Source organism: Tetrahymena thermophila, assembly GCF_000189635.1.
Source record: "Tetrahymena thermophila SB210 genomic scaffold scf_8254610, whole genome shotgun sequence".
In the NCBI taxonomy this organism is placed as follows: Eukaryota; Ciliophora; class Oligohymenophorea; order Hymenostomatida; family Tetrahymenidae; genus Tetrahymena; species Tetrahymena thermophila.
Genome location: NW_002476380.1, coordinates 209,841 through 228,615, shown reverse-complemented (window position 1 = coordinate 228,615; position 18,775 = coordinate 209,841). Strand labels below are relative to the sequence as shown.

General features: G+C 21.6%; 7 protein-coding genes across 7 annotated transcripts; 4 read left to right on the top strand and 3 right to left on the bottom strand. All coding sequences in view use genetic code 6, as the record gives it.

Moving 5' to 3' along the window:
* Nucleotides 1-465: 465 nt before the first annotated feature.
* On the bottom strand, nucleotides 466-1,941 carry TTHERM_00335840 (hypothetical protein). Its single transcript, XM_001017552.3, has 2 exons — nucleotides 1,402-1,941; nucleotides 466-1,295 (listed from the first exon to the last, which is right to left on the bottom strand). The coding sequence occupies exons 1-2, from the start codon at nucleotides 1,934-1,936 to the stop codon at nucleotides 595-597; spliced, it is 1,236 nt and encodes a 411-aa protein (XP_001017552.3). The 5' UTR covers nucleotides 1,937-1,941; the 3' UTR covers nucleotides 466-594.
* A 725-nt stretch (nucleotides 1,942-2,666) lies between these two features.
* Nucleotides 2,667-4,097, bottom strand: TTHERM_00335830 (hypothetical protein; the record flags this gene model as incomplete). The annotated part of the gene is made up of 5 exons (XM_001017551.4): nucleotides 3,919-4,097; nucleotides 3,730-3,860; nucleotides 3,439-3,705; nucleotides 2,791-3,300; nucleotides 2,667-2,731 (listed from the first exon to the last, which is right to left on the bottom strand). The coding sequence occupies exons 1-5, from the start codon at nucleotides 3,981-3,983 to the stop codon at nucleotides 2,667-2,669; spliced, it is 1,038 nt and encodes a 345-aa protein (XP_001017551.4). The 5' UTR covers nucleotides 3,984-4,097.
* A 2,405-nt stretch (nucleotides 4,098-6,502) lies between these two features.
* Nucleotides 6,503-7,282, top strand: TTHERM_00335820 (hypothetical protein; the record flags this gene model as incomplete). The annotated part of the gene is made up of 3 exons (XM_001017550.3): nucleotides 6,503-7,063; nucleotides 7,128-7,164; nucleotides 7,257-7,282. 3 exons carry the CDS (start codon nucleotides 6,503-6,505, stop codon nucleotides 7,280-7,282), a joined length of 624 nt encoding a protein of 207 aa, XP_001017550.2.
* Nucleotides 7,283-7,789: 507 nt separating this feature from the next.
* TTHERM_00335810 (hypothetical protein) lies at nucleotides 7,790-10,721 on the bottom strand (the record flags this gene model as incomplete). Its single annotated transcript, XM_001017549.4, has 4 exons — nucleotides 7,790-7,897; nucleotides 7,955-9,630; nucleotides 9,711-10,139; nucleotides 10,202-10,721. 4 exons carry the CDS (start codon nucleotides 10,719-10,721, stop codon nucleotides 7,790-7,792), a joined length of 2,733 nt encoding a protein of 910 aa, XP_001017549.4.
* A 1,302-nt stretch (nucleotides 10,722-12,023) lies between these two features.
* TTHERM_000335809 (transmembrane protein, putative) lies at nucleotides 12,024-12,944 on the top strand (the record flags this gene model as incomplete). The annotated part of the gene is made up of 1 exon (XM_012797974.1): nucleotides 12,024-12,944. One exon carries the CDS (start codon nucleotides 12,024-12,026, stop codon nucleotides 12,942-12,944), a length of 921 nt encoding a protein of 306 aa, XP_012653428.1.
* Nucleotides 12,945-13,513: 569 nt separating this feature from the next.
* Nucleotides 13,514-15,268, top strand: TTHERM_000335808 (hypothetical protein; the record flags this gene model as incomplete). Its single annotated transcript, XM_012797973.1, has 5 exons — nucleotides 13,514-13,577; nucleotides 13,691-14,324; nucleotides 14,438-14,714; nucleotides 14,773-14,941; nucleotides 15,009-15,268. The coding sequence occupies 5 exons, from the start codon at nucleotides 13,514-13,516 to the stop codon at nucleotides 15,266-15,268; spliced, it is 1,404 nt and encodes a 467-aa protein (XP_012653427.1).
* Nucleotides 15,269-15,831: 563 nt separating this feature from the next.
* On the top strand, nucleotides 15,832-18,739 carry TTHERM_00335790 (hypothetical protein; the record flags this gene model as incomplete). The annotated part of the gene is made up of 2 exons (XM_001017547.2): nucleotides 15,832-16,225; nucleotides 16,284-18,739. Exons 1-2 carry the CDS (start codon nucleotides 15,898-15,900, stop codon nucleotides 18,737-18,739), a joined length of 2,784 nt encoding a protein of 927 aa, XP_001017547.2. The 5' UTR covers nucleotides 15,832-15,897.
* Nucleotides 18,740-18,775: the final 36 nt, after the last annotated feature.

The window sequence follows — 18,775 nt, the reverse complement described above, 5'->3', positions numbered from 1 at the left end:
ATTTAATGACTTATTTATCAATAAAAATAAACATTATCTTTGTTTTTAACTTTTATATTCAATTTGAAATTGATAAAATTATTTCATTTTTTAATTTTCTAAAATGATTAAATTAATCATTTTTTCCTCCAATTTATTCAAACAAGTTTAAATAATTAAAGGGGAGATAAAAATTCATAATTTTTGGATATTTAAAAAAAACAACGATATATTTATGTCTGAAAAATAAAAAAATAATTTATTTTCTTATTAGTCTCCTACCTTTTTTGTAAATATCATAGAAAAATTAATTTATGCAACCTAATACCAAAGATTCTTACAATTAAGCTTTTTGAATATATTTTATTGTAAGTATTTAAATTAAAGGAGTTACCAGACAGATTAAAATAAATTTAAAATTAAAATTTAAAAATAAAAAATGTATTATAAAATGTTTTAATCAGATGAAATTAAAAAATATTTTTTGAAATAAATTCATTCAATCAATCAATATGATATATATTTTTTATTCATAAATTTAAATTGTGCTAATAATAAATATTTTATATTTTAGTATTTATTTTATTCTATTGAAATTATGCTTATAAAATCAAATCACTTGCATGCATTTTTAATAAATGAGCAAATGCAGGCTTCGCATTCATTTCCACTTAATTAAGTGTAAATACAGGCTAAATGACCACTTTGAGTGGGAGGACATTTCTTTAAAAGCTTGAAGAATTCTATTTAGCATTTGCTTTTTAGACTTTTTGTGCATTCCTTCTTCATCTTTTGCTACTCTTCTTCTTCTTGCTTCTTTTTCTCCTATTCTTGCTTTTCTTTTTCTTTTTGAATTTAAGACTCAGCTAATTCCTAAACTATTTTCGATGTTTGCTTATTGTCTGCTAAGTTTTATGCTACTTTAGAAACTTATTCAGGATTTTATTGAATAAGGTTTTTTAGTTAATCAGTAATTTATTGATTTTTCAGAAGTTCCTTGACTTTATTTTAGATTCCTTGATCCTAAAGTAAGTTAGTAACATTATCTTTAACAGAACCATTCGATAACATATCTTTTAATTTATCAGAGTTCAAACCAGATTAAAATAATCCACCAAGGAGAACATCTCCAATATTAGGAGTACCATTTGATGGTGCTGACTTTGAATTCTTTTCTTTTTCAGCTTTGTCTAATTGCTCCTTGTCACAGAACTAAGGTAGGACTTTGCAAACACAAGTGTTGCATTCAGTATCTTTAACCTTATCTTAAATACAGGAAATTAGTGGCTTGCTATCATTCGACATTAAACATTCACCTATAAAATATTAAGAATTTAATATTAAAAGCCAAAAAAAGATATTCAAAATAAAAATAGTTTTATTTAAATTCAGATAAGTTATTAAATAAACTAAATTTAATACCTGAAATGTATTTAATCTTTGTCTGGCAAGTTTAGAATAGATTTGGATCACATTAAATAGCAGTGAGAAGAATTTTTTGAATATCAATATAGTGTGTGTCTTCTTTGCTAGTTTTTACTTTAGAAAATGGATTTGTGCTTCCATTTTCATCTATCTCTCCAGATTTTACTGAGCAATATCTTGGGAATATATTGCATGTGCAGTTAATGCACTCTTTTTAAGCTTAAAATTCACTGTAACACTTTGAGATATCCTTGCTTTCTTTGCAGTTATTGACTGCAGAAGTAATACTTAAAGTACAAGACATGTTGGTGAACATATCACAGCTATCTGGATTCATAGCTGTCGATATTCCAATTAATAAGACTAACTAGATAGCTATCGTTTAAAATTTCATCATCCCTTTTAAGATCTAATCAAATTTCTGATATAATAAATAATTCAGAGTTTGTTTTATTAGATTTTTATACTTTATATTAATTTAATAAACAACCAATAGCTTTTTGTTTGTAAAAAATATTTAAGTGAAATGCATTTATCATCAATTCTATAATTCTTTTATTAAGAAATGCCTTTAGATTTTTAAATGACACACAACAAAATAATTAATTTAAGCAATTCATAGTTTTGAATACTTTTAATCATAATCTTTTTTGATTTTATAGCTTCAACTTACATTCATATAAATGTACTAATCTTTTAATATCTTTTTCATTAAACAAACAAAGAAATATAGACATAAAGAGTGCATTTAAATATATTTAAAAATAGAAAGAGGGGATACTTTAAAATAAGGATTTTTTACGAGTATCTTGTATGCATACAAAAAAATATATTCAACAGAAAGTTTAAACTATCTAAAATATTTCAATTTTAAGTATGACTTTCGATATTTATTAAAAATAAAAAGAAAATAATTAATTCAAATAAAAAATTTAAAGTATAAAACTAACTATGTATGTATGTATGAATGATTTTTAAATTGTTCAAATATCTGTATCATATTATATTTTATTAAATCTAATCAAATTGTATATTTAATTAAATGATTAAATAAATCGTTTTATTTTTTAGTATTTAGAAAAAATAATAAATTAATTATTTATCTTAAAATAATAAAATAAAGAAAGAAAAGTATTTATTTATTCACAATAAAATGAGCTTTTGTAAGTTAGAAATTTTATTCAATATAAACACTGTAAATGAATGGATTAATTAAATTAAAAAATATTTTAATTTAGTAATATTTCTTGAATTTTGTTTCATCAGAAGTGCTTAGCAAGTTTTTCAGAAACCTTGGTTTATATGAACTTCTTTGAGGCTTCTAAAACTAATAATTTAAAAAAAAAATTTAATAAAAAAATTATTTTAACTAAAAAATTTAATTACTATCTCCAACTGCTTCTTCTGTTGCTTATGATCCTGTCAAAAAACCACCTTATTCTTCTGCAGATTAGCTTTATTAAGTGGCAGCGCCAGCGGGATTAGCTAAATCTTGTTATTCTTATAATTATTCAGTGGCAACATTTTCAGCAGGAGCACCACTTGAGGTAGTTGCTACAGTATCAGCGGTTTAAGCTTCAGCAGCAGTAACATCTTCACCAAAAGCAGTTTTTGCAGTGGCTTTAGAATCTTCACCTACAAGAGTTTCAGTTTATTCACCTCCTTCAGAGACTTAACCATCACCTCCATTTTCATTTTCAGAAGAACCAGAGTCACCACCTTCAGAATGATGAGAATCACCTTCTTCGGAAGAACCTGAATCACCTCCTTCTTCACCACCTTCAGAAACTTAATCGTCTCCATTGGTTTCTTCAGTAGCGTTTTCTGCGGTTAAGTCTTCACCACCTTCTGAGGTTTAGTCATCACCTCCTTCTTCAGAAGAATCAGAATCATCACCTTCATCAGAAGAATCAGAATCACCTCCTTCTTCACCTCCTTCAGAAGTTTAATCGTCTCCGTTGGCTTCTTCATTATTTTCACCACCTTCAGAGGTTTAGTCATCACCTCCTTCTTCAGCAGAATCAGAATCATCACCTTCATCAGAAGAATCAGTATTTTCTTCTTCTTATTCTTTTTCATCTTCCTAAGCAGCTTCCTCAGCAGCTTCTTCTTCAGCTTCTGCTTCCTCAGCGACTTCTGGATCATAAACTTCACCATCAGTTTAATCATCATCACCATCAGTTTAATCATCACCACCTTCAGTAACATTAGAATCACCATTTTCAGTAGCACCAGAATCATCACCTTCTTCACCTCCTTCGGAAACTTAATCACCTCCTTCAGTAGCACCAGAATCACCACCTTCAGTAGCACCAGAATCACCACCTTCAGTAGCACCAGAATCTCCACCTTCAGTAGCACCAGAATCGCCACCTTCTTCACCTCCTTCAGAAACTTAATCACTACCTTCATCATCTCTCTCTGCAAGTATTATATCTTATCTTCTGAGAGATTTACTATAATAAAAATAAATAAAAATGTTAACTTATGCATATTAAAAATAGGTTATATTACCTTGATGCAACATTAAATGCGCTTGTTAAAAGCAATGCAATTAGCAGCAATGAAACTAATCTCATTTTATTGTTAATATAGTTTGAATATTATTTAAAGCAATTATATTTCTTATTAATTATTAATATGAATTAAATATTAATTTTTCTTTGAATTTTCTTTGTTTTAATCAATATTTTTTCTTTTCGTTTTAATCAATATAAATAAGCGTTTTTAAAAAAGTGCGTTCAATAATATATAAAGTAAGTAATTAAAACGGTAAAAATATATTAAATATTGAATTTATACTAAAAATCAAATAAAATGTTTTTGGTTAATATTTCATTTAAATGTAAAAAAGAATATTTTATAATTTAAAAACAGTTTTTTAATCAAAAGGTTTTAATTTTTTATATTCATTAAATTTTAGCAAATTATAAATATGCAAAAAACTATAAAAGATAGATATGCCTACCCAAAAATTTGTCTTGTTCTTATTCTATATGTAAAAATATATTTATTTTAATTAAATATTTTATATTTGCTTATTCCAAAAGTTAAAATTTCAAAAATATAAAGTTTAAAATAACATTCAATAAATTAGGATTAATTTATAAACATTAAATTTAGTTTTTAGTGAAAAACAAATTTAATATGTAAAAAATATATTTTTTCAAATCTAAATCTTAATTGAAGATTTAATATTTTGTATTCTGTAGCAAATAGCGAAATTTTAGCAGAGAAATAAAAATATATATAAATGTTTATGAAATCTAATCGATGAAATGCAAATATTAAAAAAAATTATTGTTCGTTTTATTTAAAAAAAACAATGAACTGATTTATTACAAAAGATATTTTTGTTTCTTTCATACTAAAAATAATTTAAATGAAGCAATTAATAAAAATTAATTTTGAATTCTTTATATTTAATATCGAAATTCATTTTAATTTTTATCATTTTTTAATCTTAAAAAATAATTAAAAAAATAAAAGTTTAAGTAGTTATACTTAATGCTAATTTATATTTTAAATATTTAATTATTTATAAAATGTGTTTTTCGTTTTTAGTTAATTAGTAAAATAAACTAATTCAGTTGAATAAGATAAAGAGATATCTCATCTTTTTTGATTTATTTCATTTAAGAAATTTTTAAGATAAAATTATATATCATTCATTCATAAAAATAAATAATTAGACAGCGTTATTTAAAATATACTATCAATCCTCATTAATTAAGATAACCAACCCCTACCATACTTCTCTCAAAAAAATTTTACCATAATATAAAAAATTCAATGTATTTAATTGATTCAAAATTTAAGAGATTATGAATCAAAATCTATTATATTTATCTTATAAAAATATTATTTAAAAGCATAAAATTTTATTCCAATTTATAATTTAGATATTTATTTGACTGTTTGTTTTAGTTTATTTTATTAAATGTGTTTATCGTTTTTTGTTAATTAGTAAAATAAATAAATTCAGTTGAATAAGAAAGATACTCTTCTTTTTATAATTTTTTTCTTTACATTTTAATATTAATATATATTTTGTTTAATAAATATTACAAAATATCATCACACTATTCGCTATCATCAAAGATATAGAAATCACTATTTAAAATAATATACAAATTCATAAAATAACAAAATACATAATCAATTATTTGCATCAAAATAAAAACAGATATTATTAATTTAATGTAATAAAAATAATTGAAAAATTTTTAATATTTTTCAATTTATATTTTAGATATTAGACTGTTTTAATTTGTATTTTATAGAAAAAGTGAGTTTTTGGTTTTTAGTTTATTAGTAAAATAAATTAGTTCATTATATTAAATTATGTCTTCCATTTCATAATCTTTTTTTAACATTTAATATGGTCATATATTTTATTTCAGAAATTTTATTGCTAAAATATTATTATTTAACTCATAGTAATGAAGATATAGGAATTTTTATTTATATTATATTAAAAATAAGAAAAAAATACATAATCAATTGACTACATCAAAATATATATAGAAATTAATTTGAATATATAAAAATAATTGAAAAAAACTTTATTAAAGCAAAAATATTTTATTCCAATTTATATGTTAGATTTGATTTAATTAATATCTATTTCTATAAAAATTTAATTTTTATTTTTTAGTTTATTAGTAAATAAATTAGTTCAGTTTAATAAGATAGAGCATGTCTTTTATTTTATAATCTTTTTTTATAATTTAATATTCACATATATTTTATATAAGCAATTTTAGTATATGTTTATATCAATAATTATCACTAACATAAAGATTTTATTATTAGATATAGAAAATATTCATTTAAAGAACAATATTCATCAGCAATTTTTACATCTAAAATAACACAAAAATAAAAGAATATAAAAAAATATATTTTGCTTTTCTATTTCTACCATTTTAAAATTTTAATCAGGAATTATTGTAATGACAATCAAAATAAATTATTTTTTATTTAATATTTTATGTTTAAATAACTTTTTACAAATGCAGAGTTTAAAATTAAATAATTTAATAAAATATTAATTGGATATTTCTCATTTCTAATATATTTTGCTGAATTATATTAAATGATTACTTCTGTATTTAAGATATTTAAAAGAAAAGATGAAGAGATAAAAGACAAAATATAGCTGAAGGTACAGTTTTTGCATGGGTTAGAAGGAGATTTAATAAAAGAGAAATAACCATATTTAGAAAAACGTTTTATATAGTGTTCAACTCCTGGCATGAAAGTATCTAGATGGAACATATTTTATACAAACAGTTTTCCAAGATGTTTATTTAGAAATTTGTTTAAAATATCAAAATCTGGATCAGAGTGTTTAAAAAACTGTCTAAAAATATAAGCAGACGCAATTCTAAAAGATCAACCAGATGTCATATTTGGAGAGAGCTGGGGAGGAGCAATTGGTCTTTTGTTACTAGCTTATGGATATTGGAAGGGACCAATAATTTTGATTGCACCAGCACTCATCAGATTTCTAAGATTGGCTGGAGAACTTGACATTACTATTGATGATGTATTAAATAAAATAAATGAAAATAATTTAGGCCATAACATTTTGCTATTACATGGAGAGAAAGACTCAACAATCCCTTACAAAAACTCTCTAGAAATTTTAGAAAAAGTTAAAGGGATAAAATTTATATCATACAAAGATGGAGATCACAAACTAAATTTTTTAATTAAAGACAATTCCTTAACCGAAATAATATAAAATCATTATAAGTAATTTATTGAAAATTAAAAAAAATAAATCAATGAATGAATGATTGAAGGGATTATTTGATGAAAACAAAATTAAATAAATAATAATATAGAATTAGTTTTATGTGTATTTACTTGATATAAACTATTGGATTATTTATCTTAATAAGAAATTAAAAAATTATTTTTGTTAAATGTTTTTACCAAAAATCGAAATTAAAATAAAAATATTTAAAAGGCGTTTTCCAACTAATTACATTCTCTTGTTTACATAAATATTACAAAGAAAGCAAACAAATCTTTGAATTTGTTTATTCAAAAAAAACATGATTACTTATTTAACTAATTAATTTACTAACTAACTAACAACATACATACATCTTTTAAATTAAATTAAACAAAATTTTATGACATCCTTTATTTTAAGTTTATTATGAAAAATTCTAATTTTCTAATTTTGATGTTATTTTATTAATTGAAAAACATAATAATTGAAAATTTTTATTTATTTATTTTATATTTATCTTAATCATTTTATGTTTTGATTGTTATTATGATAAATAAGAGTTAATCTTATTTTTATTATAAAGCTTAACTTGGTTTTTTCTATTTAAAATAATATTTCTAAATAATGATAGTAATTCACTCACTCTTTTATTCTTTTATCACTTTTTTAAGCTATTATGTTTGCCTCCTCAGCTATATCTTTGTCTCTTTTTCTCTTATCAGTTTTTGTAATATTTTTTTACAATACCTTTATTGTTTATTATCATAAATCATTATAAAATTCTTAAAAATATAAATATTTTACCATAACATCTGCTTCTTAGCTTTTATCTTTATCTTTTTTACTTTTATTGCTTTTCTGTACTTTCTATTCTGCTTGATCTAAATTTTATTTCAATTTATTAATCATAGAATCATTTTCATTAGTGCTATTATTATTATTATTTTCAGTTTTTTACTAGTCTTTATTATAATTACCACTATTTCTGCTTTCTTTTTTATTGTCAACAGAATCTAATTAATCTTTTTTTTTAGGGTTAATTATCTTTCTTTTTAATTTTTAGCTTTATTGTTCATCAATTTTGCTTTTAAATTCTAATGGTTGCTCTTCTAGAAATACTTTACTATTCACTAAAGATAATGATCTTTTTGCTACCTTTGATTATGAAATTTCTTCAGATTATTTGATATCTTTAAGATAAGAAATTTATTTTTGGTCTACAGAATTAGCATTTCTTTTTTTATTTATTTGCATGTCTTATAATGATTAAATGGAGTTACTTTCTAAATTTTATAACGATTTTTAATTATTTTTTTTATATTACTCTGTTTTATTATTTTTAGTAGAAGGAAGCATTTCACTTACTGAATCAATGTCTTATTGAGAAGCTGATTTAGATTCGTTTCTCTAACTTCTTGTTTTTATATAATTTTCAGTATCTCTTGTATCAGAGTAAGTATGTTTAATTTTTAATGCTTTAACAAGTCTGATCCTATCTTTTGGTTGAGGTTGATTGTTTGAGTTTTCATTTAATTTTTTTGATGAGCTAACATTAATCTAAATTATTGGTTTGCTATTGCTTAGTTATTATTATAATTTTCCTGGTGTAGATTAGTTTTCTGCAAATCCAATATTTTATTTTTATTATATTTAATTAACTTCTTAAGATTTATCAATAGTTGTTGAATTTCTTTTTTAATTTTAAATTTATTATTCCTCATCAGTATCATCAATTACTATAACTGCTTTAGCTAATTCATCTTCGTCTTAATTTCCTGATTGCTTTGGTTTCTAAGTACTCTTTTTTTTCCTTTATTATTTACTTATTTCAATTTTTTCAGGGATTTCAGGAATGGGATTGGAGGATTTTTTTGTTCTTTTACGAGATATTTATTGATCATAAGCAGCTTATTAATTTTATTAGTGAATATTATTTATATTTTATAAGCAAATAATTTTATTAGTATTATCACCTTCAGCTTTAGCTTTTGTGTCTTGTTAAGCCATATCTTTGCTTTTTAAATCAATTTCATTATTTGAAATTTATTCACAACTGTCCTTTGTGCTTTTTTGATTCTATTTCTTATAATTTTTTGTTAACTTTTCATTTGGTTAAGTTTTAGCAGGTTAAATTTTTGTATTTTAAGCATTTTAAAGCATTTCTTCTTAAAATGTGGGTTATTTAAGATGGAGTAAATCGAATTATTTTTTATTTTTAGCTGCATTTTTTTTCTTTTTTTTAATTTATTTATCATCTTCCTCATCCTCAGCGTCCATTAGAAGATTAAGACCTTATTATTTTTTTTCATTAAAACTTAAGTTTTTACTATTTTCAGAGCTTATTTTTATTTTCGGATTTGGTTGCTTTTCCTTTTTATCTGTTTTGAGATGATTCTCTATTTTTTTAGTATCTCTATACTCTTAAATATCCTTAAGTCTTTCTCTAAACTCACTACTTTTAACTAAATCTTACAATCCACCTATTTCATAATTGATTTTAAATATTTCAAAGTATTATATTTATAATAAATGTTTGTTGTTTATAAGAAAAACAAATTACCTTCTACCATAAAAAAGTCATCATAATCAGCTTCACATATAGCAAGCTATTTTAATTCTGTATCTACCTAATCATCATCTATAAATGAATCTTCCTGATCATAAAAATCGTCAGATTTAGGATTCTTTCTAGCAATGTTAGATGTTAATGCAATATCTCCATATTTTGAAATTCTAATAAACTGTTCTTAAGCAAGTAGAGCTAGAGAGCTTTAGTATCTTTTTGCCTTACCTTTTTGATTAATTTAAGAGTAAATGTCATCTTCTCTTTGGGAATCTATGCTATTCTAGCTCATTTAATTTTTTCCTTTATTCTTCATATTTGTAATGATTTTATTGTTTTTAACTACAGCTTCAGCATTCATAGTAGATTCAGCATTATTTGCTGGTTAATCGAACTTTTGAAATTCATCTGTTTTCTTAACTCCTTCTAATTAATGCATTAATAAATTGGTCTTAAAATGCTTTATTTATTTTTAATAATCTTATTACATTCATTTTTTAAATTTGTGTTTAATAGTCTAGATTCACTATATCTATGAGTGTTTACATTTTAAATTAGGTCATTATCTTCAAATTAATCTTCCATTTCTTCTTCATCTGATTAAATGCTCTCAGATTCACTTTCTGAATTTTCTAAATATTGCATAAACTATGGTATATCAAGATGAAGAAAATCTTCTTCTTCGAGATCATCATACATATCTAAAAATTATTCTAAATAACAAACATTTTTCATTATTTAAAAATCCTCTTCATTTGTTGACTATATCCACTCATAACCTCTGAGTTCATGCTCTTCATCATGGCTTTGCTCATCATGCATTCTTTCTAATATATGTTTGTTTTATTTAATGTTAGGTTTCTCTTCAATTTTAGATAATATTTTCTAATGTTACTAATTAATATTATTTTCATTTAAATCGTGTTAAAATATTTATTTATCTTAGCAAAAGCCAAAATTTGGTAGTATTTACTACTACGTCTTTTAACTCTCACTAGGAGAAATCATAAAAATTAGTATTTTATAAACTCTTGCTAATAATTGTTTATTTTTTATTTATTTATTTTTTTTGCGCTAATTTCAAATTTAATTTATAATACCATCAGAAAGATATTAATTAATTATAATAAATTTTAGCTAATTTTTAATATCTTGAATTTTAAGCTAATAGTTAGAATTTTGTTTAATAATTAATTATCATCATTTATCATAATTATTATGGTCAATCTTAAACAAATAGTTTCCTTATAAATTATAAAAACATTTTATTAAAGATTTTATTTATAATAGAATTTATTCTTAATAATTAAAATCAATTTTATGTATTAATTTTAAATTATTCTAAGATTTAAATAATGAATTCAAATATTATTTGTTTGATTTGTGAAAACATTAAAATTATTATTTTTTATTAAAAATTTTATTGTTTAAAATATTTAAAATTCAAATAATAATTTATCAAAAAATTACTCAATTAATTTTTTTTTCTTTAATGAAAATCACAAGAAAATAATTTTTAAAGTTATTTTCAAGCTAGAAAGAAATAGAAAAATTCTTATTGGAATTGAATAAAAATCAAACTAACATAAATTATTCTTTGTATAAAATATAACCTTGATTTAAATAGTTAATATAATTTCAGATTTCATAAATTAAATAAATGATTGTGATTTAACCAATTTCAAAGTTTAAGAAGAAATAAAATTATTTATTTAGAGTATAAGTATTTTTTTAAATAGTTTTTCTTTTCTCACATAAGTTTATTATAATTATCTTAATAAAAAAATATATTTATTTTTAAATATGTTTAAATATAAATTTTGAATTAAATACATATATAATTTATATTTTCATATCAATCAGAGTCTGATGAGCTTGAGGAGCTATTAAAATTTTGATTATTATTTTTATTAATTTGTTTTTTCTATAATTTGTTTTATTATTTATTTACCATTTGTTGTTGAAGAATTTTAAGAGCTTAATGTTCGTTTCCATTACATTAAATTAAAGCTTTAATATTCTTTTATGCTTATTTGAATCCTTATTATATTAAAAATTAATTTTTTTAGATATAAATTTCAACATCTTCATCTTTTATTTAAATATTTTTATCTTAATTTTGAGTTTATTTTTGTAAACTCTAATTAATTTCATCTTATTTAGAAAATATCATTTGCCTCATAGCATCAGAATCTACTTACTAGCAAGCACTTTAAGAGTTAATTTAATTTTATTACATCTACAATTAGCTCATTTAGTTTTAATTTGACTAAGCAGCTTACGATTAGCTCAATTAATTAGGAGTAGCTTATGAGCTTTGAGGATAATATAGTTGAAGCAAATTAGGATAATTATTTTTTTGATCATTTGTTTACTGTTACTAAATTTAACTTTATGTAGGATAGTTAAAATTAAACTATTATTATTACTATTATTAATATGAAGAGGTCATATTTGATAGAATTTATTAATTTGGAGCATTTTACTATTAATATTGAGGAGGATAATATTAAGGATTTTAATAGGTAGGCTATTAATGCTGAGGAGGAAAATATTGCTAAGGGTTAGGATTGCTTTAAGGTTAATTAGATTGATTAATATTTATAATCGATTCTGATTCCTAGGGTAATTTAAATTTATTTTTATTCCAAAAAGATTTTTTTTCAATATGTTTAAGTGTTTCATTCAAATCACCATTATATTTTAATAAGATTTTAGCTACTTTAGCTTGATTGTCATATCCAAGAGAGCAAAAATGCTGAATTTTCGGTCCTAAGTTGTTTTCTTAGATTGCTGGTTGAAGTAATTAAAGTGCAATTTTATATTTTTAAAGTTTTTACGCTATTTTTAAGTCTTTCTTTTCTTAAAAGTAGCTTCCCATTAAATTATTTCTTTTTTATTTTAAGTCCTCTTTTTGTTTTTTATCTTGCTGCTTCTACATAAGAATTTAGATAGCCATTTATACATTTCCCTCAGATTTAGTTAAAGCTTTATAATTAGCTTTTGGATCACAAAATCCTTAGTTAATTAATTACTAATTTTGATAATCAAACCCATTAGTATGCATATTATTGTTGGCCCTTTAATTTTAACGATGTCTTATTTTTTCCATAAGAGAAGACATTTTTATTTATTTGCAAAGTTGTGTATGTTATTGTTTTTTATACAGCTTTCTGCTTATAAAAAATCTTGTTTTGTTAGAATTTTTTTTAATATAAATTATTATTTTGAAAATCAGTAAATTTTTGAATTAATTAATTTATAAAGAAAGCAAATAAATAATTCTTATAATTTAATAAATAAGTATTATTATTTATGATAATCTAAAAAGTGTTGAATTATAATCAATCTTACTATTAATTATATTATATAATAGACAAATTAAAAAATAGTCAAATGCATAAAATGGGATGTAATTAAAAATAATTCTGAGATATTACGATAAAATAAAAAAACTTTATCCTTAAATAATTTATAAATTTATTTTTTAATTTATACAAATGTTTTTACTTATTTATTTTGCTTGCTAAAAATTGAATTATACTTAATATAGAAATACTTTATAAATTTTAGTTTTAACCATCCAATTGCTGAAAAATTACAACATTATTAAATATCTTGTTAAAAATTATTCATTGGTTTATTATTTATTCATTCATTCAAACAAACATAATTTATTTTTCTTTTAGAAAATTAAAATAGAGGCAGCTATCTTAAAATTTGCTTTGATTATTATCAATCTTCAAAATTATTTTATCACTAAATATTTATAAGCTCTACTTTTTTCTAGAGTTTGATGTATGATATCTTAGAACTAACTGGAATCATCAAAAAATAATGCTGGCAATACATAGTTTTGGAAAAGTTAGTCATTTATTAAAAATTAAATCCTTTTTTATTGTTAAATGGTCTTCATAATATTGCTAATTATTTTAACAACTGTAAAATAAGCTTAATATTTTATTTTATCAAATTAGAAACAGGTTAACCTACATTTATCGAGAGGCATAGCGCTAATTTGATGAAAGCTTAAGACAAAGAATAACTTAAAAAAGTAAATAGATCTTATGACTTTAATAGTAGTAGTTAGAATGATTATTTTGTTCCTGAGGAATATGATCCTGTAAATAAATACTTGCCAAAATGCCTTAGAGAATAAAATATTAGTCAAACACAAAATATAAAAGATGTCTCAAAACTATAAAATTTATAATAATACATGATACAATAAAATTAAGGTCTTCCCTCTATATAATCAACTTATAAAAATGAAAAAAAGAATATTAATATACAAGCTTTAACGCCTTAAGAAAGAAAGAAAATACTTTCTTTAGATTTAACAAAATTAAATACTTAAAATATCTAAAATAGCGAATAAACATATCATAATAGTTACTATATAAATGAGTAAATGAGCCAAAATAATCCTGAAAATGAGATGGAGTTTCTTGAATCTCCAAATGTTAGTAATTATAAAGCTCTTAATTAAAACCAAAGCAGTAGCAGAAGAGTAAGAGAGAGCTTATTTTTATTGCCTAAACCTAATCAAATTACTAAAGATTAAAGGAAAGTACTTCTAGATGACTTAGAAAATGCTTACTTTAAATTTAAGTAATTTTATATTGAAATAAAAAAATATACTTTTTATCTCACTTTCAAAATATTTATTTAGCATAAAATTATTTCATTTGTATTTAAGAGGATTTTTATTCTAATAAAAATAGGAAAGAACATAAAAAGTAAAGATTTTTCTCTTCAAATTAGAGAAGCAGTTAGTAAAAAATAGCTGAGTAAATTAAATAAGCCAACTAATAAAGAAATAATATAAAGCTAAATCCACTAAATAATTAAAGCCTGAACATGTCTTCAATTATCAATTATGCTGAGGCTTCTGATTTGCTAGAGGATAAAACAATAGACTCAAATAGAATATAAAAAATAGTTAACTAGTAGGATATAAAGCTTAAACAGAGAAGAAAGCTAAGTAATGAAATAAGAGAAGTAAAATCAATATTTAAAAAATAAAAATAAATTCTAAACATCAATTTTTTTTGAAAAGGAAAATGGAATTAAATACCCTCTTAGACTTTATATGATGAACAATTACAGAAAAATAAAAATAGATGAAATTATAAAATAGAAGGGTAATGTTGAAGCAACTTAAAAAAATCCTAATGATGAAAATTATATGGATGCTATATGGAAGAACATGCCAGAATATTAAAAAGGTATTATTTTTATATAAACAACAACTCTAATCAATAAAAATCAATACATAACTAAATAAAAAAATAGTTATTGATGATGAAAGAAATAAAAGGGCTAAAGAAATCAACAGCCGTAAAATTGAGCATACTCCTTTATACAATGTTTTATCTTTAAATAACTACTAAAAAAGAAAAGTAGAAAAACTATTTTAAGGAGTAATACCTTTGGAGTCTAGATTTTATGCAATAATTAAAAACAAAGACGATATTTATTATAAAAAACCAATGCATAAGGATACTCTATAAAAGCAGTCATCAAATATTAATAAAAATACAAAGATGATATGAACTGTGTTTATTGCTAAATATTTCAAAGTTTTCCTGTTATTAATTAATTAAAAAATATATATATATTTATTTGTATCTATTAAAAATAAAAAGTAATAAATAGTTTTTAAATTAATAAAATACTTTTTATTTCTTAAATTGATATTTTTATTTTACAAAATAGAAAATTCTATTAAATCTTTATTTGATTAAATGGTTTTATAAAACATGAAAAGGAATAAATATTTGTTCAATACAATTACTTTTTTTTAAATTTTAGAACAGAAGAATCCTTTAAAATAGATAGATAATTACTTCAATTAAAAAATAAATATTTTAAGATAAATCTATTTAATTTGATTTTTATAAAATTTAATCTTAGATAATTTATTTTAAATGCTAAAAATAAATAAAATTTTAATATTTCCTTATTAATTTCATTACATTTTTTTAATTTTTAATTTTTTTGCTGATATAAAATACTTTTAAAAAAAGTGTATTATTTTCTAATATATGTATGTATATAGGTATCAAAATATACAGTTTAATATTGGTTTGGAGTCTCAGCATTTTGTAAAAAAATTAGATATTAGAAATTAATTAAGTAATCAAATTTAAAATTAAAAGTAGCTTTTTAAAAATAAAGTACTATGGTGGGAAGAGTTATAAGCATAGATAGTAGTTTAACAGCTCTTGAGGTTTTAAAAAAATTTTAGAAATTTTAGTAAAATGCTGTTAAAGAAAACATAGAGTGCTAATTTATATGCAACACTGAAGAAATTTATTAGTAAATAAAAGCAATTTTAGATGACATTGAAAGAAAATAATCAAAAATAAGTACTCCTTATGCAAATGATAGCAGTATAACTACAGATAATGAGAGCGAATCTGAATATGAAGAAGAAGAAGATTAAGAACTAGTATCATCCGAAGGGAACGAATAAGATGATGACTCTATTAATGAACAAGCGCTGCTGCGTAAATTTTAAATGATTTGGTAAAATGATTATATTTTAGTTTATAATTTATAAAATAGAATCGAAAATTTATGATGAAACAGCAGAACTTTAAAATGATTCAAATGATGAATCTTTAATATTCAAAAATCCTAAAGTTAATGAGGAATTTTAAAGCAATAAAATCGAAATAAATGTGAAATCTTATTATGATGCTTTAGTGCTAAATAGCTATTTTGCTATTAATGTAGATAAAAGATTTAAAATATTAAAGCCTAATAAGGAAATATAAAATGTACATAAATTATATTTAGAAGTGAAAAATAAAAACCCAAGTGAAATATAAAAGATAAAAGAGCATATTCAATCAATTTATGAAACCTTATACTAATTTTTGTTTTATTTACCCAGAAATTAATATCTGCAGCTAAGAAACAGTACAAAATTGTAAACAGAGTTATGCTAATAATTTAAAGTTAACTTTGCTTTTGATATTAACTTTAGAATTAAAGATTTTACTTAAAGTGATAATAGATAATTTTATTTTATAATTTATGGGTAAAATGGTTCATAGTTTAAGGAGGCTTTTGAATATATTCTATAAAGTAAACTTGTCAAAATATACACTCTCAGTCTTACAACAGATATTAACTCAAAAGAATATTAAGACCAAAAGTACAGAAAATATTTAGCTTTTATGAGAATAGACATCCTTAATAAGAAAAAATATGATCCAAAAATTATATACGAAATAAACTAGATTTATATCCAAACAATAAGACATAAACAAGGTTTTACTATGAATTATGATGACTAATTTTCTTAATATTACAAAAATATATGGGAATATTTTAGTAAAAAAGTATTTTGGTGCATATCTTCCAGCCAAGAAATAAATGATCTACCAAAAATAAATTATTTTGTTAAAGAAAAAACTGATAAAAATTTTGTTGTTTTGTTTCTAACTAATATAAATCATCTTGCATTTTTAAATGAAATTATTGAATAAAACAAAAATCATATTATTGAAGTTGTCATTTAAAAATAAGACTTTGAGTTGAATAATAATAATAATTTTGAAAAAATTAATATAAATTTAGAAAAACAGGATTTATAGAAAAAGATAAAAAATATTTAGCTAGGCTTTGAAAATATGCCATTTTAGAAGAAATATAATAAAGCGTTGAGCAAAATATAAAATTAGATGAAAGAAAGATAAATGAATTTTGATGCTTTCAAGAATGGAAAGGGAAGATACTTAGAGAATACAAACAATTAATTAAAACCTCTCAAAAAAAAAAATATTAACATTCTTTCAGATCCATCTCTTAATAATATTCAAAAAAAAAATTCCTAATAACTTTAGCAATAAAATATGTAATAGCAATAAGAATAAGTAATATTTAATCTATTTTAATAATAATAATAATAATAATGTGTATAAAATAATGATGGTGGATAAAGAACTCCACAGCAATAAAAATTAACTCCACAATTACCATAAAGTTATCAAAAATAACCAGAAAAATGCTAATAATACCCATTAAATAGTCAAAAAGATAACTATAATAACCAGATATATAAAAAAAATAGCCAGATAGATAATAATAATAATAATAATAATGATAATAAAAATAATAATAATGATACTTCTGATATATAAAGCCAATTTATAAATAACGAATAAAGTTTATTAGAAATTAATAATAGGGAAGTTTAAATAAATTAAGGTTTTAATGCATAAATAAAAAATAATTTTATATAATAATAAGACTTTGAAGAAGCAGAGTAGAAAAATTAAAGAAGAAAGTATAATAAAATGCCTCGAAAAAATAGTCAAGAATAGCTCTAAAGAGAATAAAGAGAGATGATTCTATGTAATAATATGAATTAAAATGCAAGTGATCAAAAATTTTAAGCTATTTAAAAATTTGATCAAAGCTATAACTAAACAAATTAACAAAATTATGACACAAATTAAAATAATTCAGGTTCTTAATTTTAAGTAAATTAATTTTAAAATATAGCAACAAATTAAAAATTTTAATTTGACAATAATTTATTATAAGGCTAAAGCAATTAACCAAAAAAAGATAATAATTTAAGTAATTATTTTTAAACAAACGAAATAAATAAGATTTAGCATCAATCATCAGGTGAAAATAATGAAAAAATGGAAAGCAAACGCTAAGCAGAAATTAAGCAATTTTTTTAAAAAAATAAGTAAGAATTATAAAAATAAGATTTAAATAAGCTAGATTAAGAAATCTAAAAATACATATAAAAACTATCTCCAGATGCAAAGGTTTATTAGTTCAATCAATAACAAAATTTACCTCAATATAGCTAGACTAAATTTTACCATTCAGTCTTTTTAAGTAACGAATTTTAAATAAAAGAAATTAAAGAAAGCTGTGCTGAATAATCAATCTATATTTTCAAAATAAGTGAAGATTAACTAATAAAAAAAGGGGACACATATTGTTTGGCAAATAATTTTAATGGATATCCAATATTGTTTATCAAAGATTAATGAAAAAAATATTTAAATTAAAAAAATAGCTTTCAATGC